Genomic DNA, 19,787 nt, shown 5'->3' on the forward strand with positions numbered 1-19,787 from the left:
TTTTTTTTTTTTTTTTTTTTTTTTTTTTTTTTTTTTTTTTTTTTTTAGTATGTGTTTGCACAACATCTGAGTGAAAGGATGGCTTGGCTGATTCCCTGAGAGATTTACAGGACTGTGACTTATTACTGGTCATTGAGGTTATTGAAATATGATGCAGTTATAAATGCAAAGTTTTATTTCATATTTTTAACAGAAGTTGGATTTTCAATTAGTACATTATCTTTCACACTTTTGGGGCTACATAAACTTGAATTAACATGACCCTAAAATTTTAGGTTGCTAGGTACAAACTATTGCTGTTCTATTTTCAAGTTGTTCATCACTTCTCATTCTCAGAGTTTTTAAGAATTAAAGGCTGTTTAGAGTCTCAAACTGTTGGAGCTTAGTCTGTCTGCTTTCTGTAAATGCTTATTTTTGGTTTTATATGGTGTATAATGAAATCTAATCTCTCATTTTCATTTTAGCAGCAATTGATTTGTCTTAACCACTGTCTTTATTTTAAAGAGCTGTGTAGCAGTCTGCCTGAAGAAAGAGTGTAAATCTTAATAGTTGGTGATCCAACTGTAAGCTTGGTATAATTAAGTATAAAGGGAATATGAGACTTTATGAGCTACATTGTTGGGATGTTGTGATAAAAACACATGCTGAGAAAGCTGTTGCAATGGTAACTATGAAGACAGTCATACTACAAAGCTAAATGTCTAGAGTTACAAACTTAATTTTGTAGGGGGAAAATTTGTATCAGCATTAGAGTTGTTTGGTTTGAATTTTTTTTTCTCAGGATTATTCTGATCTCTCTGTGCTAAGTCCTCTTTTATTTCATTTTTATGTTAGGATTCGTTGCACTTTTTGCTCAGACTGAATGGTGAACTTTGTTGGCAATTTGTGATCAGATTGTAGTGGTAGAAACTTCTGCTTCTGAATTTAATAACTGTTGGCAAAGCAAAGCAACAGCACTTTTTCTTTCCCCATCCTTGTCTTTAAACTCAGCTGACTTTGTGGTTGGTATTTGTGTGTATTGGAGGTGTCTGCTTACATTTTCACTTCAGGGAGTTTGTTTCTCTAACAGGAAGTAAGTGCCTTTGGTGATGATGGCGAAGGAGATGACCTGGATATCTGGATTGTGCAGTGCAGTGGGACTTACTGGGAGCGGGATGACGCAGTGCGCTTCAAGCATGTGGGGACCGAGGTGTTCCTGTCCATAACAGGAGAACAGTATGGCCACCCCATTAGAGGCCAGCGGGAAGTCCATGGCATGCCTGCTGCTAATCACCACAACTATTGGAAAGCAATGGAGGGAGTCTTCATCAAACCCAGTATGGACCCTGCAAAACATGATGAGCTCTGAATTAACAGAGGATCCAAAAGGCTTTAGCTGACTCCAAAGTTCAGAGATGCTAATCCTTGGTCTCTTCTAAGTTCCGCTTTGCCGGGGTGACTGACTTTCTGTGTTGCTGAAAGGCATTAGTTCATTCTAGGAATGCAGCACTTCTGTGGGGAATGGCCTCTGCCAGGTTCAGCCACTGACATTTATTTGGTGAAATCCTTTCTGAATTTTCAAGCTTTATTGACGGAACTAGTTCATACATCTGTTAGTTTTTGTTATCATTTGTTTGCTTGTTACTTTTTCTCAAATTTGAAGGAAATGGGAAAATGGAGGGAATACATTTCTGTAGCCCCAAGTACAATAAGACTTTGTATTTTGTAATCTTTTTCCAACTATAATTAAAAATTTGGAAACTGATTTCTATTTCTTAGTGAAAGCATGTCATTGATGAGGAGGTGGATTGAGTCTAGAAAAGGAAAAATGGTTCTTGAATATGGTGGTTTTTTTGAATGGCTTGAAGTCAGTTATTAAGCCTCTGAGTAAAAAAAAAAATAATCCATTTGAAAATAGCTTCCAGTGTGCTTCCTGAGTTTTGTTCTGTACTGTATTGGAAGAGTTGAAAATATTGTATATGTTGGAACAAGAAGGCAAAATTTTAATGTTTGTTTTGTTCAAGTAGCTCAGATGATCTGGTAATGATGATACTGCTAATTGTTTGTGGATAAGGTTGATCTGCTCTATGAACTGGTCCAGAAAGCAGCTACTTGTTTAATTAATATTAGAGTTTTATAAAATTCCATATGCTACAAAGGAACAGTTGAATTTGGCTTATGTTGTACTTGACTGTCACTCTGCAAGATCGGTATGAGAATTTGGATGAATAAATAGTGTGGCATATACCCATGTGAGGGTTTTTTTGTGTGAATCCAGAAGAGCAAAAGGAATCTTAGACGATGGTTTGATCCTGGATTTTTGACAGAATAGTGTGAGCTGGAGTGCTAGCAGGGAATCTTCACTGAACAAGTTAAGAATTTCTGTGTTCCTCTCCCTCTGCGAAAAGAGAAATTAATTCTTGACTGTGTTTCTTATACAGTGTTACTGGAAGTACCGATTAAAATTCAAAATACCATACATTTGCTCTTTAAACAGAAAAGCTCACCAAATGAGTGAGAAAACCCAGAAAACTCAGGTGTCCTTGTTTCGATGTATAAATAGTTTACTGATTATAGTGCTCATTAGTCAATCAGTTAAAGAAGCAGGAAAGTAATTTACTGCTTTTACAGCCCCAGTCACACGCTGCAGCATTAGGGTTGTGTTGAGAAGGTGCAACAAGCAGTTGCAGTTCAGCTTTAGAAATACAGCAGCTACTTTATAGGTCCTGCTCTGTGGTGCCTTGTGCAGTTGCTGTCCAGGCCAGCTCCAGGTTTTATTTAAGGGTTTCCTACCAAGGAAGATACTTTGTACCCTATGGAACAAAGAACCCCAGTCACAGTTGCTCTGTGTAGCTCATTATTTTTCTTCAAAGAAGAAGGTAAGAATGTCTTTCTATTAATTTTAGTTGAATGTGGGTATTTAAGGATTGCAGGTGTTTTGGAGTTAAAGTAGACTGGATCTTGCTGTTTTGTATTACAAGTAAACTTTTATGTGATTAATGTTTCAGGTTCACTGATATTTCTGACTAATTGGTATTGAAGTTGTAGCTATAAAAGAAAACTGTTTAAAAACAAAACAAACCTTTAACATAAACAAGCTGACTTTTCCTTTCCTTTATTAAAAAGGAGGGCTTTTTCTTTTGAAGACAGTATATAAGTAAAAACAAAAGTAGTGAGAGTATTTGACAGGAGGATAAAATTATATAGGCAATAAGTTCTCTGTCACGAAGAGCTAAAATGCTATATGCCTAAACCGTACGGGCTTATTGTTTGTGCTCCTGTGAAATATAGTTGGCTGAGGAGGGGGCAGAGCTGTGTGGCTCATCTCAGTCTGTGTGCCAGGTACTATCCCTACCCAATGTTTGTCTCTGCCTGGATGTTTATGTGCCTAGCAAAGGTATTTATCAATCTTATTTATTATGCTTGAGTGGGACTTCCCTGGACCTTTGTCTTTCTGTTCTGGATTTGAGCCAAATTGGTTTGGTTAGGCTGAGAAAAAAAAAAATACGTTTAGTCCTTATTGTTTACTTTCTAATACGATCTCAATTTTGAAAAATATTTGTACCTTTTGTTCCCAAAGAACCAAGCTTCCCCACACACATGAATGCCTTATTTAAAGACATATTCAACAATATTCCTGTGAACTGTTTCCTCGGCTTTTGATTCTGACCAAAGTGTGAAAGTAACTTGGCCTTAATATTTCGCATGAGTATGTGTCACAGTAGTTGTGGTTTTTTTAGTTGCTTAGGTTTTTTCCTGATTTTTATCACTATAAAAATGAAGGACTCTTAAATAAGGCCAGTTTAAGTACATCCTAATTTGGAAAGGTGTACTATAGGACTTAAAGAACCATTGGTACTCCCAGCATGCTAAATGCTGGCTAGGAGGAAAGGTCTCATTAACGTAGGAAGTGCAAAAGTTATAACTGTGAAAAATTATGTGCAAGTACTGAGATCCAGAGTGTGGTTCAGGTGTTTTTTATTTCCTTCAGCTGTTTACAGTTCAACTTTTCAGTCCTTCCACCACAGGTGAGCTCTAGAGATATGGAGAGTCTCAGTTTTTATATTGTGGAGTGGTGTTGTTTGTTTTCTATATGATTTTATCATCTGCCCAAGGATGTTGGGGCTCTAGGGTAAAGCATGAAACACTGAGATAGATATAAAACTTGGGAGTGCTGTTTTGCTTATTTGTTTTCCTTTATTTTAAGGTGATCAATTTTATAATATCTCCTGTCACAATTCTCCATATGCTTCAATGTTAAGTGAACTCTGTTTATTTTGACTTCTGATGCTAGCAGATAATAATTCTTTTAAATAAAAAATGCTTCCAAATTTCTCGCTTACTACTACAGGAAGTCGTTAAAAAGGTGCACCAATGTTGTTACTCTTCCTTCAGTAAACTAGAAAGGCTTTTGGAGAAAGGATTAGGGGAATCTGTATTTATAGTTGTTCTTAGTGGGAATAGTTGCTAAAGACTATCTACTCTGAACTGTGTTGAAAACAATCTGTCAAATACTGCATTTTACACGTGTATATATCTAGTTCAATGTAAAATGACAAAGTTCCTTAAATGTGCTAATTTTGGAGGCAAGTGTGTGTCTACAAACATTTTTACTCATTTCTGGAAGGTTTTTAAAGCTCTGGGTAACTGCTCAGCATGTGAACACTTGCTACATGTTTTGGTTTCACAGTGTGAATGAGGACTGGTTTTAGTTCTTCGAAAGTGCTGGATGAGATGTACATTCATTCTGAATATTGAGGCTAGATATAAACCCATGTTTTAATTTAATTTATTATGTTTGGGATTACTGATTGGGTATATCTGCTCTTATTAAGTTAAATTAGCTGATCTTTCTTTTTAAGACCAAAAAAAAAACTACCATCAAAACAACCATTACTGATTGGGTATATCTGCTCTTATTAAGTTAAATTAGCTGATCTTTCTTTTTAAGACCAAAAAAAAAACTACCATCAAAACAACCCTGTAACAGTGAAGCTTGCTCAGCAGCGTTCTTAAGCCTGTGAGTTTTACTGAATCTTCTTTCTCTTCTGCCTCTCTTCTCCAGCACTGAAGCAGTAGCTAGCACTGTAGATGCACTGCCATGTTTCATACCTGTGCTAGACAGAGGCTGAACCTTATCAGGACCCTCTTTCCAGCAGCAACATCTTGCTGTGTGTCTGAATCCATGCTTGACATTGTTGCTGCCTCTTTGTTAAATTCCCTGCTGGCAGAGAATTTGTGTATGTAGGGTGCCTGATGATGCTGCCCCTGTATCCTAGTTTTGAGTTTCCATCTGTGTCCTTTTGGTTTTGCAATTCTCTCTTGAAACACATTTTCCTGTAATACAGCTCTGGGACACCGTTCAAATATGTTGGATAATTAGTTGCTTCATAACATGGCTGTTTCATCAGTTGCCTTTCAGGAACCCATGTTTTTGGGGATACAAGGCAGCACTTGTGGTTGTGTCATTAAGCTTTGTAAGGAAACAACTACAACAAAAAAGTTACCCTAAACAGGAGTACTTGGAGATAAGGAAGTGCTTTCCTCTTGATTGTGTTTGATTCTGTCCTGGGGGATAGGAAGCACAGCGGGGTGGTTTGCTTCCTCAAGGAGGAATAAAACGTTCAACCTTACCAACCCAGAGTTGCATAGAAACACAAGGCAATTCAAAATTAGCGTATGTAGCATTTATTATGTATGCAAATCACAAAGAGTAATAAACTTTAGGATCCTAAGGTTTTTGAAATGCTTAGAGGAATAAATATTTTATACTTTTTCTCCTCCTCTCACTGACATTCCAAGCATCTTAGAGCTCCCATGTTTATAAATACTTTCGCAGGACATGGAGTATTTGTATCTAATATTTTTTTCCTCTAAAGATAGAACACCAGGGTTAGCTCCTTTTCTTCTATTTCCTGAATCAAGCTTGCAGTAATTGCAGTAATGTGTGGGAATTGTTTGAGGTGGTCAACCAACTCCTCTGAGGACAGTACTGCATTACTTTGGGTGTGTATGAGACGAGGAGGGAATGCAGTGACCACCTAGAAAAGTAGACTTTATTAGCTGTGCCATTCAACACTTCTTTCTCTTTAAATTGCATGAAATTAAATTGATTATAAAAACCTTTTTGCTTTATTTGGTAATGTGCTAATTCTAAATTAGCATAAAGTTCACAGTGAAATCCTCCTCTCATACTGATTCAAGCGACTGTTCTGTGAGGGATTCAGCTGTCTTCAATCCTTTGGGAAAATGGTGACCTGCTTTATTAGGGTAAGAAGCATTAGAAGCTGTATGACATCTCAAGGGTACCAAATCCTTAAGAAACATTAGAAGTTAATCAGAATGTATGCAAGCTGCAAAGCTGCCTGATTAGTTCCTATCTGCTTTTTCTAAACTATAAAAGTAATGTGCGAGTGTTGGCATTGCATGTCTGGAGGTCTGTTGAGCTGTGACTGGGATCTAAGGCTCTTTGTTTGATCTCTGTGATGGTTATGTATTTATCCACCTAAGCTTCATTTTCTGAGAGTGCTGATTAGTAATATAAGTGTGTGCTGTACTGAATGTCGAAGTATCTCAGACCACAGCTAAACATAAGACTCAATAGGTACCCAGTGTTGTTATTTTTCTTCTGCTGATGCCTTCTCAGCCTCATCTCTGCCGGCCCAGCCGCTGCAGGCTGGAAGGGTCGGGCTGACTGCAGCCCCCTTCCCGCGGCTCCCTGGACTGGCCAATGACTACTCTGTCCTGCCTAGGGAACTGCCCTGTGGATGAGCTGTATGAAAACTTGTGTGGGGTATATGCGAGCAGGGCCGTTCTGAGGAGAAAGGGGCGGGCGCGTCTTTCCCCTTATCTCCGTCTGGAAGCGGGGAGCGGGCCGGGAGCGGCGGCCGCTAGTGAGCGCTGCTCCTCCGCCTGCTGCTCCCGAGCGCTGCCGGCTCCCTGGGAATCGAGCGCCTTTGGCAGCCCGGCAGTGTTTCAGCTGCGCAGCTTTGATCGCTGCAGATTTATACTCTTCAGGGGGAAACAAATAACATCCGCTTCCCCCGCGTTACACTGCTAAGGCGATCAGCTGCTGCAAGACCTCCCGTGCGGCCGTGCCTCGCGTTAGGTGGGCTCTGGCAAGTCATGTACTGCTTGGTTATTTGAAAGGGAAGTTTAAAACATTAGCGTATGCTCTGAAGCGGGGCTTCAGGCGTTTCTATTTCCTGTTTTTCTTTAGGATCGATAAAGTGCGGCCAAGGTTGAAGTCTGTTTGCTTACAGTAGACATCTAAGGCAATTACCTGTATTGTAAAATTAAATGCTGGTTTCTGCTCGGTGGGGAGAAGGAAAGGCCCAAAAGCATGGTTAAGCAGGGAGCTCACCTCCTTCTGTCATCTACAAAAAAACTCATTGCATCTTGCAAGATCTCAACAGCAAAAGCGAAAACGAAAGGATCTCTTTCTGGCCAGAATACGTTGCTCATCAGTGGTAACACTTACATGAAGAAGTTCCTTGTCCCTGATGTGACTCACCTGGCTCTCCTCGGCTCTTGCTGGACCACTTCCCCTAGAGTGGATCCTGTGTCACCCGCCGAGGCTTCCCTTTGGCATGAGGAGCTGCCATCTCTTACCGACGCGGTATCGGTTTGCGAGCCACTGAGAGGCTTCTCCCTGCCATCCTGCAGGGATGCAGCTCCCGCTGAGTGCGTGGGTCACCCACATCGCGCTCCGCCAGCCGTCCTCGGTGAAGACAGGGCTGGCGGGTCCAGCTCCCCTTCCTGCCGGAGCAGTTATTGCCAAGAGTTTTGTCCATGTGCCAAAAAAAAAGATTCTTTTTCTGCAGATCTGCCCGGCAGTGCAATTTTGGTTTCTCAGCATCCACTACCTGCTGATATTCCTTCATGTCTAGGGAAAAAATGCTTTCACACCAAACCTGCGTTTCCTCAGCAATACGAACCAACGGTGATGAGAGTGGCTCTCAGTCAGGCTCGGAGACTTCAGTCTCTAGGACAAAATAGCTTAAAATATTAAAATACTCGTCTATCTATATGGCCGCTGTTTTACCTCATGAGATGGGAAGCTGTTTATTGTGAGCAGTTAACTGAAATCTTGCAAAAAAAGTCCCAGCAGCCTCGGAGCCCCCCCCCTCCCCCCCATCTCGTCTCTGGGCGGGGGGTAAAGAGCTTCGTGACGCCCCTTAGGAAGGCTGCCTTTCCCAAGGCTAAAGCCGGGCGCTGGAGGACAGGAGGGATGCTGCTCTTCAAGGGGCGGGAAGGGACGACCGGACTGGACGCAACAGATTTGCTCTTTAAAGTGTAAATTCTCACCTGGGAGAGCACAACTTTGCTCCTTCCTACTCAGAAAGGTAGAGGTGATTGTGATTTTTGGAAGTGGCAGCTGGAGTTGAAGGGACACCCTCCTCAAGGAAAGTAGTGAAGGGTAGCAGAGAAAAAGCCTGAAAACCCTCCCAAGAGTGGAAGTTTGACAACGCGGCTTTTACGGTTTCCTCCCCAGTGCCACACAAAAGCCCTGCCAGGGAGCGAGCGAGCCCCGCAGATCCTGTTCTGCCGGGACAGGAAGATGGGGTCCCGAATGTTTGGAACACCAGAACAAAGTGAATATGCCTGTCAGTGATGGAGAACGAAGGCTTCCGCGCCCAGTGGTCCCCAACAGGGCCGGAGCAGGTGGGGGGACTGCGAGGGGCAGGGTGCAGGCGTGGAGGGGACGTACAATGAGAGACGGCCAGGGGAGGGTGGTTCAGCATCCTCAGCGCTAACCTGTCGCCGGGGCAGCCCCTGCTCTGCCCCACAGCATGCCCCTGTCAGGAACCCTGCGGCGGAGCTCCGACAGCGGAGGTACCGCCATATGCGTCCCACGGCACTGGCCCCACCAGGGAGGGGATGCTGCGCTGGGAAGGCTGGTGTGGGGTGCTACATTAAAAGGTGCTCTGAAGGGAAAATAATAACAATGCGGAATGTCTTTTATTTCCAACCTACTTTCTACGTTCTTCTCCCAAGGAAAGTTACCCTAGATTGTTCTTGCTAGAAAACCACCTTGACACTAGATCATAGTTTCTTATATTTGGTGCTGATAAGAGACCGAAGGAAAATAATTATCTGTAGTTCACTCTAAGACATTATGGTTCATACTGAAAGAATGCCTTAAGACTTAACCCTAAAATAAAATTCCATCCTCATAAGTGTTACTTGAGGTCAAAGGGATCTTTTGGTAGGAATAGGTGGAGCTATGCTTAAGGTACTGGACTGGAACTTAAGACCAGTCCTCAGTGCACAGCTGCAGAACTGGGTGATCCCAAAAAACGCGTCGGTACTTCTTTGTCCCATCTGGAAGAGAAAACTGTAGGTTTTCTTTGTCCTTCTCTGCTGGGACAGCGGACGTGATTTTTCGCGTCAGTCTCCAAAAGGAGGTGAAGGCAGTGGCTTCGAGAACACCTTCCACGACGGAAGGGGAGCCTCCCTCTGCATCTCTTTGCCCCTGTGGGAGAAGCTCCATGGGCTTTCCCTTTGGACATAGCCTACAAACAAAGCAGCGGGGCTGACTGTCAGCAGGGTCCTCTCAAGAGCCACAATCCAGAGACGCTTCGGAACCCCCAAGCAATTCGTTTGCAGAGGCCGGTTTCACCAGGCGGCAGCTGTCGAACTCGACCGACTGCGCTACACTGGCCTTTACCTAGCACCGAAAAAGAGCCAGCAGCACACCGGCGGCAGCGCGGCTCGGAGCTGCCCGTCCCGCCCGTCGGACGCACGGGTGCTCGCCGTGCGGTCGTGGCAGCGGGCACGGAGTGGAGCCCGGGAGGGCCTCCCCCCGACACCGCCGATGCGGGGACCACTCCGCAGCCAGAGGGGGAGACAGGCTCTTGACTTCATCCTTGGCTATAGTGCCAAGAGCCATTCATTCAGCTAGTCGAGGCTTTAAAGAAGACCCCTTACCCCACTGCCTCCCTAAATACAGAGTCCAAATGAAAAACAGTTCGGCTTCACTTTTTCCCATTTAAATATTATTCTCATTCCTCTGCTCCTAATTAAAATCACTCCTGCCTTTTTTTTTGTGTGTGTGTGTGTGTGTGTGTGTGTGTGTGTGTGTGTGTGTGTGTACGTGTGAGAGAGAAAATTTTGGAGGGGATTTGTGGTTGGTTGTTTGTAAGGATTTTTTTCTTGTTAACATTTAGCTTGCAGTATGGATGTCTGTGCATGAGTAGTGAAACAAGGGGAAGAATTGAGGATCGATTCTGACCAGAAAATTTGGCTGGTGATTCAGCCAAGGAATACCAAAATTACCACTGCACTTTCTCCAAACACTACTATAAATGCTTGAAGTGAATCACTTGGTGTTTGAGGACAGGCAGTGAGGAATCCTTAGCTTTGCTCATACTTGGTGTCTGTAACAGATTGCACATGAAGGTGACCTCCATACTTCCCTAGGGCTGGTGAGAGATCCCCTTTTCCTTCAGAACATGAAATCTTTAATTTTCTGCTTCTCTCAGAGCACAGCCTCCTTTTTGTTTGAATTTTTCAAAATAATTTCGAGATGTATTAAAGGTATATATGCTGTAAAAGAAAAACCAAGCAACAGAATTTTCTGCTAGAAGGCTGTGTAAACAAAGAGTGCCATCACCCCAAACTTGTTCTGAAATACAACAGGGATTCACAATGGAGGAACAAACCTTTGTTTCTAGCACTATGTGATGGTGGCTTTCATACTCAGTGTAACTCCCTGTGGATTTTAACTGGGTAAACTGCTCATATAGATATAGTGACTCCTGGCAAAGATGTTACTTCTTAGCAGATCAGTATTTGAGAGAAGCAGAGGTCTGCTATTTGTTGTAGTAGTAGCAGGGTGAATATCTGACTTATTACACCCATGCAAAATGATACATTTGAGTTTGCACTGTGCATAGCAGCTTATCCTTATCAACTGATTACCCTGTGTCTCAGGAGGTTTAAAAGAGAAGGGCTTACCCACCTCCCAGGTGAATGAGTAAGCAGGAGTTTTACAGAGTCTGTGTTTGATGCTGAGCCCAGGCAGTGTACCCAGTTCCATGCAGTGCTGCAAAGGTTATTTTGGTTTGCCCCAAGGAACTTCCATTCTCAATTAGCCTCCCACCCACTGTTCTGCCTGTTCCTTATGGTAGAGATCTCTGCCCATGACGCTTCTGGTGACAACACACTAAAGAGAAGAGCATGGTTTTAAAGCTCTGATGCTCTGAGGCTTTTTTTCCCCATGTGTTCACCTCCAAGCAGAGGGATGGGTCCTTTGCTAGAATGCAGGGTGCTAGATCCAGGTTTTGCCTGGGGAAGCTTTCCATTCCTAGGAAGGGTTTAGCTGGAGTCTCAGAAGTTGTGTACAGATTGAGCCAGGCTTCAGCTGAAAAGCTGGGTAGATAATGCCATTGTCAAGCCTCCAGTGGAGCAGTTTGGCCACCTGCTACTCCCTTTGGATTGAAACAGAGTGTTTGCTAGAAGGCTTTTAAGGAAGGGAATATACTTTTAGGTACCCCATCTGAATAGGGTTCTCCAGAGGAGTTAACAGGGTATACCTTTTTCCTGATCAACTGCAGGTGGGCTTTAGATTTTTTTTTATATGCTTCATCCCCTTTCTTAGCACTTAGCTCACTGTAATTGCCAAAACATGTCCTGTCCACTCTGTGCTGAGGTGAATTCTGAGGACTGGATGTGTAGAAGTGGCAGGATATAGCCCTAAAAACCAGCAGCTTGTGCTTCCTGTAGGGAAGCGGCTGTCTATGACAGCCCTTGTAGAGGCAATGTACACCCAGCGCTGAAGTGGAGCCAGTGCAGCACTGATCAGCAGGTCTAGGGAAAAAATTCTACTGTGCCTTGGTTTTCAGTAAATATACTATGAGCTACCTGGTGGTATTACGTCTAATCGTAGCCTCAAAGCTGTAGTTGCATTTATGTTGATCACTTTAAAACAAATCTCACAGTTATATTTAGTAGAAGAATGTGTAAAGCTCCACCCCCCAAACTGTATTACGTAACCAATACAGTATTTAAGTGCCCACTGTGTAAACTAAGTGAAAAGCCTGCTGTTTGCTTTCTTTGCCTCTGTTGTGTATTGGTCAACCGAAGCCGGGTACTCTGTTTGCTGTTCTGATTACTATTTTAAAAGGAAAGATCCATAGGATCATGTTATCCAGATACTGAAAAGGACTTAAACCCCACTCACTGGGCTTGAGAGTGGTCTGGGGCTGAGAGCCCTCTCGTGGGCTGCCCAGGGGTGTCAATTGCCAGGGGAGCTTGTGTCATTTGAAAGCACACACAATCAAGGATAACATCCCCTCTCAATGTACTTTGTCCCTTTATTTTGGCATGTGTGGTGCAGCCATTCCCAGGGACCTCTGCAGTCTCAGCCGTAGGGTTCAGCTGAGCTCAGCAAGGATGAAGGTGCGTTACTGTAGGGTCAAGGAGATGGTGGGAGCTAGTGGGCCAACTGGGAAACATGTTGCTGCTGTTACATCTAGAGCTGATATCGTGGAAATGAGAGGTGGATATCCTCTTGCTTTGAACCAAGAGTTCATAGGCTTTCCCCCTAATTTACTGTTATTGATCTGCCATCAGCTCCTTGCCCAGTTAAATCCTTTATTCAAGGTGCTGGATCTTAGGAGCACTGTGGTTTCCCATTATTGTTATAATCTTTTGCCAAAGAGAGATTCCCCCTTCTCAGTAATGCACCAAAGTGGAAGTAATCACTCTTTTTTCTTCTTGCATTTGTCCTTTCCTGTTTCATTCACCGATTGAAAAATGGCTAAAGAGCAGCCCCCATTTCGCCTCCCTTTTCCCTGATTGACTCAGCAGCTCCTGGGACAGAGAGAGGAAAGGGGCCTCGAGGTCACAACCTTCACAATCTTCAAAGCCCCTGCCGCTTCCAGCAGCTGTCACAGCTCTCACTGACCATATCCCCAGAAGGTCAGCAAAAAAATAAACACTGGGGCCCGACAGGTCCCCTTCTCTTGCAAACTGGCCACTTCCCTCCCCAGCTCCCATTCCATGCATAGATTACACATAGGAGACCCCCTTGGATTTCCACAGAGCTATGCAAGAGCAAAATGCCACAGAAAATAAAAGCAGAAGGGCTTCCTGGGCAGGCAGGGTGGGAGAAAGAAAAGCAGCTTCCTGAGCTCTCCATGCCCACCCACAGGCTGCTGCAGCCATTTTGTGTGCGCAAAGCCTGAAGGTGAAGCTGAGGAGGGGACTGACTTTTCCCTGGGAGAAAGACTGCAGGGAAGGATTCAGCTTTTGTATCTGCTTGTGCATGTGAGGGATGGAAGAAAGAGAGAACTCAAAAGAAATAGGAAATGAAGCATAAACTGTAAAAGCCTTTTCATCAGGATTAGATTGCATCCCTCTCCTACAGCCAGCCTGCTTTCTGCACTCACCTACCTCTGCAAAAAGTCATGATGAAGCAGAAACAGTGCCAGGGAGAAGCACAGGTTCAAAAGGCCAGAGCGGAAAGGTCCTTTGCTCTGGATGGAAATACCCCTCCCCAGCCTTCTTTTATAGAAGTATCCATTTCACCATGGCCACTAATAATCAAAGAGCTATTCCCTGGCCTTTTCAGCACAGCTCCCAGATGCAAAACGCTATTCTCATCCCCATTATTGCAAACTCTTCCCCTCCTGCCCCACACTCGCTTCCGTACCCATGCTCCCCATTGCTGAACCCAGCACTAGGGCACGACTCAAGCCCGTTTTTTAGGCTCCACAGTGAAGGAAGATGCTCATTTCCTATTCGCGTTTTTCGTCCTCTCCCCACAAAGACCAAAGGGTTGAACAGCACACCGAACCGCAGGGCAAAAACCCATCGAGAGGATTTTTATCTGCGAGGGGCTGCCAGGGAGGCAGGAGGGACTGCTGACCTGCAAGAAACACCTCTAGGAAGAAAAAGCAGCGACAGGGGACTTAAGGGTCACTTTATTTATTTGGTGTTGGCCGGGTACAGCAGAAGGGCTGCCCCAGGTAGCGCGGCCGGGGCCGCCGGGGAGGGGAGCGGCGGCGGCCGCGGGCCCGGGGCGAGCGGTGCGCGGAGCCGCTCACCTTGCCCTGTCCCTGCGCGTACGCTCACCGCCGCTGCGTGTTTAAACAAAGAAAGTTGCACAACCAAAGACCGTCCGTCAGAGTCGTATGTCCCCCCCCCAACTCCCCGCTGAGGTGGCTCGCGGGGGGGCGGGGAGGGGGGACGGGACGTCCCGTCCCCGCATGCTGTCACCGGCTCGTCCCCGGCTCTCGCCGCTCCCCGGCGCACTGACGCCCTTTCATTATTGCACTGCTCGCTGCGACCGTGACAGTAGTGCAACAGGGAAAGAGGGGCAGCCCGCCCGGTGGTCCCAGCGCTGACCCAGCAGCTGCAGCAGTCCCCAGCCTGCAGCCCGGCTGCCGGGCTAGGGGCATGGAGGGAGAGCCTGAGCGGGATGGGGAGGTCCTGGCTTTGTCTCCGAGCTGGCCGTTTCTCATTGGAATGATGCTGGGGGGGCAGCCGGGGAGGGAAGGAGGAGGGTTTAAACCGAGGGCAGCGGCAGGGTCAGCCATACAACGGGGAGGCAAGGGGGCACGGCCCCGCCGTATGGCTTCAGGCCCTCCTCCGCACACCCCTGGACCAGCAAGACGAGCCCGGTCGCCGCGGGGAGACGCGCCGCAGCGGCCCCGCGGCGTCCGGGGACCCGCACGGGAAAGCCCCGCGGCAGCGGCTGCTCCGCCGCGCCCTGATCCGGCCCTCAGTCCCCTCCCACCACCCCTTTCCCTAGGCCCCTGAGGTCCCGAAAGGGACCGCGGGGGCCACCTGAAATGGAAGGCAGGGCCACCCACTCGGCCATCCCGGCTGCTGTCAGCCCCCAGCTGATTCTCACAAAGCGGAAAGGAGATTAAACACCCCCATCCCTACTCCGTTCCCACGTACCTCAGAGAGCAGCTCTCGGGAAGGGCCGGAGGCAGCGCCCGGCCCTGCTGCGGCGCCCGACCCCGGAACAGCCCCGGGTGCGGGACCCGGCTGCGAAGCCCGGCGGGCCGCGCTCGCCAGGCAGAGGCAAGAGCTTTGTTTCGAGGAGGTTATTGGGATTAGAGCCTCGGCCTCTTTGTGCAGTGCTCTGCTTCGCATCACACTCGTTTTCGGGCTGGGATCAGGCACAGACATAGCAAGCATGGCAATGTATCTCCTCCCATCCCTTGGTGGGTGTTTACATCGGTATGTAATATAGGCACCCTTCAAATATCTCGGGACTCATAGTATTTTAAAAAGGAGCTCTGATGGGTTTCTCTGGTTTCAATCACTGCTTGTGTGTTTTAAACACGAGGCCGTTTTGAATCCTGTGTGATAGCATCAGAAATATGCCCATTACTCACAATCTGAGTCACCAGAATAGCACGATTATTTGTCACAAATAACATCTCTGCACAATTACTTGCCTATCTAACAATGCTCAGCATTTCACAACTTTTCCCTCAACTCGGTGGGCACACAGGATTATTTTTTCCTGCTGTGGCTTTCTTCTCTCCATGAAGAATAACCCTCAAAAGAAAAGACCCTATAAGCAATATTGCACTACTACCCTGATCACAAAAGCAGAGGCAATATTGATAGGGTCTCATCCTTAAGGTTAGGAAGCTGAATAATGTGTCTTGCGGCAGGTGACTGGAGGGAGCTTCATTCCATGCCTGCAAATGGGGAAGGGGTAAAAAGTTAGAAAGCTGTGCACTGCCCTATGGATCACAGCACCATGTGCTCCTGAGAGTGAGGATGCAGGAATGGAGTAAATCTCTGACCCACAGAATCTGTGTATGGGTGCTATCCCTTTCTCCCAGGACATTTTTAACTCCAAAATGGATTTTTTCCTCCATCCCCAGTTCTCACATTCTTCTGTGCAAATTTCTCTCCTTTATTAATAGCCCTAGTCAATTAGCTGCCAAGCTATTAGAGGCTGGGAAGCGCTATTTATTTGATTAACTGATAGTTGTATTTTGAACCTCTTAATAACAGGCATTAAGCCTTCAGAGAACTTCCTTTCTAGGGCTGTCTTACTTGGAGAGCCCAGTGTTTTAAAATACCCCTCCCTTCACTGGAAATCATGGGATTAAGTACACACCAAAAATTAGAAAGCGAAACAGGATCTCCAGGGCTGGCTCTCTACCACTGACTTCACATTTATGCACACAGATTAAACAGTGTTTGGAGACGCACATGTGTTTTGCCCTAGCTTGTTTTGTTTGGCTTTTTCTTCTCTTCCCCCTCCCCAGCATCTTTTCTGTCCTAGGCTGGAAGGCACAATCTTCAGCGAGGGCTGGCTTAGTGTTGAACACACTTAACAGCCACAGAAATGATCCCCAGGGAAGAGCTGAGACACCTCCGGCTTCAGGGCTGCTTTTCCAGCTAGACTCTTCCTCTGCACTCTGGCTCCTAGTTAACCTACCCCAGTGCATTTGTCACATAGGAACACTTGAGAGTCCAGAGGAAGGAAGCTTCATTCCCAGGCCATCTCAAAACAGGTCATGATTTTGACACATTAGGTTGTCTCTCCTCAGTCTACTTTCCAGTGGATTAAATAGGAGTGTAATGGAGAAACAATCTTTTAATTCATGGATTCTTGGCTAATTTATCCATGCCACATTTATCTGGTCTTTGCCATTAGAGGTCCCTGGCTTTTGGCCTGTTGGTGTGAGGCAGCCCCACATCCCCTTTGATGTTGCCTGACATGCCAAAGGAAAAGGAGGTGGGCAAGCCCCATTCAATGTGTGTTTTTTTTCTAATGCCCAATAAACAAAATCTCCAGTCTGTCCCAATCCCTCCCTCTACCCATCCTTTGTGATGCCTGGGGAAGAAAACAGGTATGTTTTTTCCCCATTATTTGTATTAAATCTTTGCTCACACTAATTAGAAGGCTATATTCATGGAGATTGCTGAAAACAGCTCAGAACTGAGTTTTATCAAGCTTCTATGTTCTTGTTACAATGGCAAAACCTCAGGTTTAATCCTGCCAGTGCTTCCCAACAATCTCTGCAACCTAGGCATCCAGCTGGACTGAGAACATTAAAAAAGATGCAACTAGGCTCAGCCTTACCTTTCCATCTATTCTCATTCAGTCTCTATTTTGTTTATTGTTTACCATGTCTTTTCCACTCTTCAGCCTGATGTTATCTCAAACAAGACTTAGACGTAAAACAAACAATTTAAATTCTCCAACGGCCCAAGAGACAAACCCACTGGCAAGTTTGCAGTGGAAACACACAGTCTGCACATCAAGTGATGTTATTAATGCATGCATAGTGGCAGGGGAAGAACGATTTGACGACTTCCTCACAACTTAAGTACTTCAGTAGTTGCAGAAGCTACAACTGGCAAGGGAGGGTAAGAGACGTAATTAGAAACCTCAGCCTCAAGTTAAGTTCCAAGCAAAGGCAATTAAGTTACTTTATGCTTCTGGATCTGTGCTGAGAGCCTAGATGTGTCTCAAAAATGTCCTTATCTCTAAGTCGTGTACTGGCACAGGCCTCCCCCACCTTGCCTTTTTTTTTCTTTTTTTTTTTTTTCAAACGAAACAGGAAAAATAAAAGACTGAATCAGCCTCCACTAGTATTCTAGTAATATTCCCCTGAGTTTGCAAATAATATGCAAAACCTGGGTTGCACTTTGTCCTATAGCAGGGAGACTTTCTGGAATGTATATGGGGGTTATTTTAAAATAAACGTTTAAACACGAGATTATGAAATGCACGCTATTTATACACCAGGAGGCTCAGCATCTCTAGATATGTTTAGAAAGCTCTCTTGCCTTTAATCACAGTTATAGAAACTAAATGGAAATGTCACCCAAATTGGTATGGAAATAGCATTTTATATGTTGCTCAACAATGGAAGCTTTTTATTTGGCAGTGCATATGGGGAATCTTACTTTAGTGACCCATTGCTATGTGTTAAAGTCCCCTTTTTCTGATGTTAGCAGACAAATAGACTGAAGTGTCCTTACAATGAAGCCTTGGGATAAATGAAGTAGTGAGCTGAGTCTCTAGAGCTAAGAGGCCCCTGGTCCTCCTGAGATCAGACCCTGGTTTAGCTTAGGGAGCCATTTCCCCTTCCCTTTGTTGCTGCTTTGTTTGCTTATTTCTCTTGTGGTTAAAGATGTCACTTGGGGCAAGCAGGTTTTTAAAATTTTCATCTCAGTTGCATTCTCACAAAACATAGGAGGGCACAAAGCTTCAGTCCAGCCTTGTTTCCCTGGTCACTGCCAGTTCTCTAGCCTGAGGAAAGGAGACCATTTAAAAGCCATCTTGCAATTAAATACATTATATAGTCTACAATATATTTTCTGCAGTGGAATTGACACTATTACCAAAGGTCAGAGCAAACATTTTGGAAACAGCTGTAGGATGAAAGTCGATTTAGAGTTTTCCATCCTGTTTAATAATTTTATCATTGTTTTAAAACTGAGAAGTGTTGCCTTTTTATTCCTCTTTTTTTTTTTTTTTTTTTTTTTTTTTTTTTTTTTTTTTTTTTTTTTTTTTTTTTTTTTTTTTTTTTTTTTTTTTTTTTTTTTTTTTTTTTTTTTTTTTTTTTTTTTTTTTTTTTTTTTTTTTTTTTTTTTTTTTTTTTTTTTTTTAAAGAGAGAGAGAAAATTCTTAGCATTCCAGTCCTGGCTCCTTAAGTCTATCAAGCAAGTTTGTACAAATCTGTCCAGAGAAAAAGGGGATTCTTGCTTTCATGCAAGAGTCAACTTGTCCAGGTGTGAGAGACTTCAGAGAGTAAGGGTTGATAATCCTCTCTGAAAACACCACCTTTCCAAGTGAATTTCACCCAGCAACCTCAGGGATTCTGTCACCCACAGTCACTTACCAATACATTCCCCTTCTCCTGAAATCAGGAGGGATTATCCTCCAGAATGTCCTGCCATTTGATTCTTGCTTATAATATTTAGTTTGTGGGTTTCAATAACCCTTTTCTCAGCGCCAGTATTTCCTCGGCTGGCAGAACCCAGACCTGCGTCAGTGAGCTCCATTAAAAGGAATGACAGAACTCTTTAAACAGCCCAGACTTTGTAACCCCACAATACGGCTTTTCTGCATGGTGTTTACCAGTGCTCTGCTGTCTGATGGGAGGAAAAAAAAAAAAAAAAAAAAAAAAAAAAAAAAAAAAAAAAAAAAAAAAAAAAAAAAAAAAAAAAAAAAAAGATGACTTATGGTACTAAATGCATGAGGAAAATAGGGCTAAATACTATCACCCTGGAAGTGCTGATCCCACTGCTGGCCCTGTGTGTACAGGGCAAGTGAAAGACCTTGTAGTTGCCTTGCCTGGGGAAGAGCACATATGGAGCTAATCTTGGGGTACCCCAAGTAACTCTTTCCCCCACGGCAAGGGACAGACTCCCCCTACCACACACCCCACCTGCCCACAAAGCCCCCATCCCCAAGCCTGCAGGGGTAGGAGTTCGATTTCTCCCCGGAGCCCCAGCCCAAGTGTGCACAGCCAGGCCAGTGGTACAGCAGGAGGGGAAGCGGCACCTCCTGCCCCTGCCAAACCACCCAAGAGCAGCCAGAGCAGGAGCGACCTTAACACAGATCTAGCACTCAATTCAATGACTCAAAAAGTCCCCCAGAAAAAAAAAAAAAAATCCCTCTGAAAACTTAAACCATCTGATTTCACTTTCCGCTCCAATTGGTTGTGTAGCCAGGGCGCAGGTCTGGCCTCCTCCACCACACTAATACCCTATGTGTGCTGCCTCCACAGAGGAGGGGTTCTTTTAACAAGTTTATGCAACAACAGGATGGAGGCTCTGCCGGAGCCCTTCCCCCCGCAGCCCGACCTGATTCC

General features: G+C 44.8%; 1 protein-coding gene and 1 long non-coding RNA gene across 2 annotated transcripts in view; one reads left to right on the forward strand and one right to left on the reverse strand.

Moving 5' to 3' along the window:
* The window catches only part of SDF2L1 (stromal cell derived factor 2 like 1), a 5,735-nt gene extending 2,263 nt beyond the window's left edge, over positions 1-3,472 (forward strand). Inside the window, exon 3 of the mRNA XM_027906408.1 lies at positions 1,070-3,472. Within this exon, the coding sequence (XP_027762209.1) occupies positions 1,070-1,348 (279 nt within the window). The 3' untranslated portion in view covers positions 1,349-3,472. The remainder of the gene's footprint in view (positions 1-1,069) is intronic.
* Positions 3,473-15,042: 11,570 nt separating this feature from the next.
* The window catches only part of LOC114069539, an 11,167-nt gene continuing 6,422 nt past the window's right edge, over positions 15,043-19,787 (reverse strand). The window contains exons 2-3 of the long non-coding RNA XR_003573798.1: positions 18,813-19,065; positions 15,043-15,644 (exon numbers count right to left, since the gene is read on the reverse strand). This is a non-coding gene — a long non-coding RNA (uncharacterized LOC114069539). The remainder of the gene's footprint in view (positions 15,645-18,812; positions 19,066-19,787) is intronic.

This window comes from Empidonax traillii, unplaced genomic scaffold (assembly GCF_003031625.1).
Source record: "Empidonax traillii isolate 1590-97213 ecotype Southwest subspecies unplaced genomic scaffold, ASM303162v1 scaffold1296:size145063, whole genome shotgun sequence".
In the NCBI taxonomy this organism is placed as follows: Eukaryota; Metazoa; Chordata; class Aves; order Passeriformes; family Tyrannidae; genus Empidonax; species Empidonax traillii.